This window comes from Loa loa (assembly GCF_000183805.2).
Source record: "Loa loa unplaced genomic scaffold supercont3.82, whole genome shotgun sequence".
NCBI lineage: Eukaryota > Metazoa > Nematoda > Chromadorea > Rhabditida > Onchocercidae > Loa > Loa loa.
This window is the reverse complement of record NW_018108262.1, coordinates 142,949-148,488: the sequence shown is the minus strand read 5'-3', so window position 1 is coordinate 148,488 and position 5,540 is coordinate 142,949. Positions and strand designations below refer to the sequence as shown.

Sequence of the window (5,540 nt, the reverse complement as noted above, 5' to 3'; positions counted from 1 at the left end):
ATTATTATTATTATTGTTATTATTATTATTACTATTATCATTGTTGTTTGTCTATTAATTATTACTATTGTTATTATTATATATATATATATATATATATATACATATATATATATTATTATGCAGAGAGTCATTAGGGGCTATAAATGGAGGTTCTTGGAAGACTCTAGCAGTGCTAACAATCTGGTCATTTGGTTTAAATTTTCTGCCACTTAAACTTAAATATAATTATAATTTAATGGTGGAGAACTAAAGTTAAGTTTTTCTAGATTTTACTATGTTTTAACAGGAAATGTTGCAGATATTGATCGAGAAGGATTGGCTTGGTTTTGGTCACAAATTCGATGATCGATGTGGTCATATTGGTGCTTTCAATGACGAAGCAGCTCGAGAGGTAATTTGAGGAGGACTACAAAAAAAAAGATTGGATTTATGACTGCACATAGGACTTGGGTGGTAAACTTTACTAAGTCTTTACGAGAATATTCTGGATGTAACATTTATGCTTTTGCTGTAGTTTCACTACAGTTTGCTATAGTATGAAACATCTGAGAATTTCCTGAGTATTAAATGGTTTAAACATCTCAGTAGCTTCTACTTCTGCTACTTCTCCTAATGCTTCTGTTGTTCATCTATCTCAGGTATCTTAGTCATTTAAATATCATATTTTTTCAGAATTCAAAAATGATATTTTTACTATCGGCTACTTTACTTGATATCTTATTATGTCTGGAAAGAAAGGTCATTATTATTTTTCATATATTTCTAGGTGTCGCCTATTTTCACTCAATTTCTGGATGCGACATTTCAAATCATGCGGCAATATCCATGTGCTTTCGAATTCAACGAACGTTATTTGATCCATATGCACGAACATGCTTACTCTTGTCAATATGGTACATTTCTTGGGAATTGTGACAAAGATCGAAAGGTAAGCTTGGACATCAAAAATAGGGATGAAGTAATGCATGGTGTTCAGTATATTTGGTTATTATGGTACTTGTCTGAAGTTTGTTTCTACTATATTCATTTTTAGGATCTCAATCTAGCAAAGCGAACAAAGTCTTTATGGGCATTCCTAGATGACCGTCATGACGATTATATCAATCCGTTATATGAAGTTAGTTTTCTTTTTGATTTTATCCCATCCAAATATTTTGATAAAAGGTGGGACATTTGATTTTTATGAGTGACGAAAGTTTCATTTTCGCAATTCAAGATACTGCTTGAAAATTTCGGAAACTAGAATAAACTAGTCGTCTTCGAAACTTTTCCAGGAGTTAATAATTTTTGTGGTAATTTATCCATTTTCAGAGTGGTCTTCGTAAAATAGGGTATGGGGATTACTGCATATGTGCATATCTAGATAGTAAGATTAATTTCTAATAGTTCAGGAACAAAAATCTTTGCTTTCCCGAATATATATTCATTGATAGATATAAGTGTGGTTAACATCAATTGTTGTGAGCATTAATAAATAAGAGAGAAAAATGTTGTACTGAAAACGTTGCTTTAAAGTCAAAGTTTCTATAAAATGATGAAACACGCAATAAATATTATATTTATTGCGTGCAGTTATTTATTTACTTATATTTATTTATTTATTCTTATTTAATATTCTTTTATAGACGAATAAGTATGGCTTTTTGGGGAAAATAAGCTTACATCCATCGACGTTAATTGTCTGGACACCTATGTACAATCGTTTCGATACCGGACTTTTGCCACGAGAAAATATCAACGATGTGGTGCTTTCAACGATGGAACATGTTGGGGTCTTGGAGGCACATTTGGCTTCATTGCAATCAGTTTGTGTTCTTTATAACGATTTTGTTTGATCGAACGCTGGTCTGATTAATGATTAAATTAAAATAAGCGGTTTGATGTTGAACATGTTGAACCTTTGTTAGTCTATTTTGAAATATCGACAGAAAATGAAACGATCCGACAATGTGTCTAGCAGTACTGATATTTCTCGAAGTCTAGCGGTAATGTTTTTTTAGCAAAAAATGTGATTAAAAATTTTGTAGAAATTGGCAGAATTAAAACATTTGGTGGGAAAACATACGTCGAGAAGTGAAGTGATGAGTGATAGTGGTCATTCTAGCTGTATTTCTAACGCCATTACACCTGAAGCTTCTAAAAATTCCAGGTCCTTTAAAACAAAAATTCTCCATCCCATTTCCTTTTTTTTCTTCATTAGATTAATGTGCTGACAAATTAGCCGATGCGAGAGAAAATAATTTGAATTAATAGAAGTTTGGTGATATCTCAGTTGGATTGTCTTCCAGTACTTGGATTTTTCTTTCTTTTTTTTTTGATTTCCTTGAAAGTCTTTTCTGTAGAGCGGATTTCAGATATTATCTCATCCACTCATAATTGCATAACGGATGAAAAAGGAAAAAAAAATTCCTGGGATGGAGAGCAAAATATCCAAGAAAGTGGCATATACGACGCATCATTCCCATATAGTGTTCGTTTTTGTATTACACATTTTTCACAATGGCACCTTTTTTTTTGTCTTAGTAAGAATATCAGGTTTTTATTGGTGAATACAACAGACAAAGTTGTACGTTTGAGTCTAAATTACAACGTCTCATTGTTTGAATATTTGCTAAACTTTTATAATTGAAAAGTTTTGTTTTCCATAACAAAGAAATACCATTGCTTTTTCACTGTAAATGTACAGTTCGATAGATGACAAATTATTTATCAAAAAAAATATTTCATATTATTTTCTGCTAAATTATGTATTCTGTTTGGTGTGGACTTTTCTTTCGATGCTATCTATGTCCACTTTATTAATCAATTTTAATATTTAAAGAAAAAAAATGAAAGAACGGTGGATATTTTTGTTAGATTAGATAGTCCATAGTGAAATAAGTCATTTCTTAAAGAAATGGAATTTTGTAATTTTTATTAGTAAAATTGATGTATGATTTAATCATATGTTGTTTGATCTGTGATTTTTGATCATTCATTTACTAAAAGACATCGCTATTGGTCGTTTGCAGAAAAAGTTTACAGAGAAAGTCTACAAAATCGATATTTTAGGAAAATAATAGTCCATTCCCTGCTTTACGTTGGCAATCAATTCGTACAGCAGATGAATGCGCCAATATTGATTGCAATGCGGAATTTGTCACACGTGGTGAGCGTCGTCTACATTGTTATAGATGTGGTAAAATTCATTGTCGTCGTTGTATGATGCTTACATCAGATGGTATTGAGCGTATTTGCATTGCGTGTTCGGAATTAGCTCAGCAAAATAACCCATGATGATAGAAAGTTGTTATTAACATGGTATTGGTTGGCTTTTTGAAAATTGTTAATATGACTTGTGTTCGGTAGGATAACATTTATTGCTTTCCATTTGTTTTTCCTAACTTTGATGGCAATTTTAGATTGATTTGGTTTAAATTTAATTAAATTATTGAGTAGTGTGAAAATGAATTTAAATAACTTTTTTTGGAATTTTCAAAAATAATCCATTTTATGTTTTCAAATTCTATACAGCTAAGAATTCTATTTAGATTTTTTGAATCTAATTCATTAAACCGGATCAGTTAGCAAATATATTTCTAAGCTGTACCTAAATCTTTGTCATTCCTTGTCCCATTCCGAATTTCAATTTTTTGTAATATTTGATCAAATACTGAAAACGTTAACTATTTACTGGGATTGTCAAATTTTTAACTGTTCCGTTGTATTACAATGTTATCGGTCATTGTATAAATAATATATGTTTCTAGAACAGAATATATTGCTCGATGTAAAGCTCTATCAATTGATTTTTCCCGAATTCCAGAACATATTTACTTTTCGAGATGTTGTTATATGAATTAATTGAACTACAAATGTGTAGCTGAATGTCAAGGATATCAGGTGATGTTCAAACACCTTTTGGAATGTCATCTTTTGTATAGCCAAATGATTAATTGGTATTTTCCATCTTTTCATAACTTCATTGGTTGTGTTGTAATTTCATAATCGCTATGTTACCATTTCTTTTTGTACTTATTCTTGAATATAATACACTTTATGCACGATCACATGCTACAGGTGCAGGTGATGAACATGTTGAACGTGAGCGGACATTTAAGGTTATCAGATCTTAACTCGACATTTGGTTTTTTTTTTTAGCCCACATACTTTTTGCTTCTTGTTAGCTATTTATTCGTTAATTTTTCTTCTTTCAAAATGTAAGGATTTACAAGGTTATGATACTTGAAATTTTAGAAATTTATTCATTGCATGTTTCGTTTGCTTACTTTTTGCTTCTTGTTACCCACTTATTTGTTAATTTTTCTTTGGATTGTTTGGTTGGAATAGATGGAAAAAAATTTTATTTCACTTATGCTAAAATATCAGTAAGTAAATCGATGAATGTTTAGAAAATGAAAAATACTACGAAATTTAACGTTTAAACGAAAAAGGAAAATAGGAGCAATGTTCATTTACAAACATATTTACTACTTTTTTGATATTTTTAGATTAAATTACACAGTCATATGTCAACTTGACTCTCATTTACAACTAATTGAAATTTCGTCCTTTTTTATGCTTGTTTAATTAGTACTATAAATTTCGCGTAGTATAGAAGTGACAGTAAGCAAGATATCAGTATCAATCTACGATTTCTATATCATCCTCAGCAATTATCAATGTTACCATTATTATCGTTATTTTCATTTTATCTAAATAAAAGAAAAATAACGAAATTTCAACTTCAAATAATTTTATTATTCAAAATTTAGTAATTAATCAATGACTGTATTTTTATTTCTTTCCCTTTACCCATATCTGATTGCTTATTAGATTAGATTATTAGTTCCTTGTTACATCGTTTGTTTTTCTCCTTCACTTTTTTGCTTAGTAAAATGTTTATTGTTGGTGGTTTAATTCATGTTTCCTCTTTCATCAATGTTTTCATCTTTTTCTTTGCAAATAAAGCATTTTACATTTGCATGTTTTACGCACGTGATCAGGCCACGTGTACATACACTGGATATAATACCTGGCACGATACTATTAGACACGTGATGGTATGGTTCTTCGTTATATTCTGTCTTGAATGAAGTCGAAATGATGTTTTTGAATGGAAGTTTAAGGACGTTATTGCATTAATTAACTTCTGGTGGAACGGTATAATTTAAGACTTGAAAACTTTTTGCTAATTTCGATGAAGCTGGCGAAAAATCAGTGTAATTTAGAAAGGGTTTGGTTGAAGAAAACCATGATGAAATCCGAAAATAATGAAGATTAAAAGAAAAACAAATTCAAGTACATATGAAATAAATCATTGCTGCTGATGACTTGAAATAAATTGGTCATAGATATGACATTGTACCGGAATTTAAATATTTAAAAATTAGATATTTGAATTTGTTTTTCTAGGTCCAAATATTGTTCGCCAGCAGGCTTAAGTCAATATCATTATAAATTGGAATAGAAATCTCTCATAAGCTGTATGATCGTATTGATTTGTGGTATTGGAATATTTTAAAATTTCTACTCCATTTCAGTAGTCAGATGAAATT

At 30.0% G+C, this 5,540-nt stretch overlaps 1 protein-coding gene across 1 annotated transcript in view; it reads left to right on the top strand.

Annotated features, from left to right (window-relative positions):
- The window catches only part of LOAG_17492 (CBR-MTM-6 protein), an 8,794-nt gene extending 5,398 nt beyond the window's left edge, over positions 1-3,396 (top strand). Inside the window, exons 9-15 of the mRNA XM_020450154.1 lie at positions 302-394; positions 770-931; positions 1,037-1,120; positions 1,629-1,808; positions 2,031-2,152; positions 2,358-2,473; positions 3,055-3,396. Of these exons, the coding sequence (XP_020306220.1) occupies positions 302-394; positions 770-931; positions 1,037-1,120; positions 1,629-1,808; positions 2,031-2,152; positions 2,358-2,379 (663 nt within the window). The 3' untranslated portion in view covers positions 2,380-2,473; positions 3,055-3,396. The remainder of the gene's footprint in view (positions 1-301; positions 395-769; positions 932-1,036; positions 1,121-1,628; positions 1,809-2,030; positions 2,153-2,357; positions 2,474-3,054) is intronic.
- Positions 3,397-5,540: the final 2,144 nt, after the last annotated feature.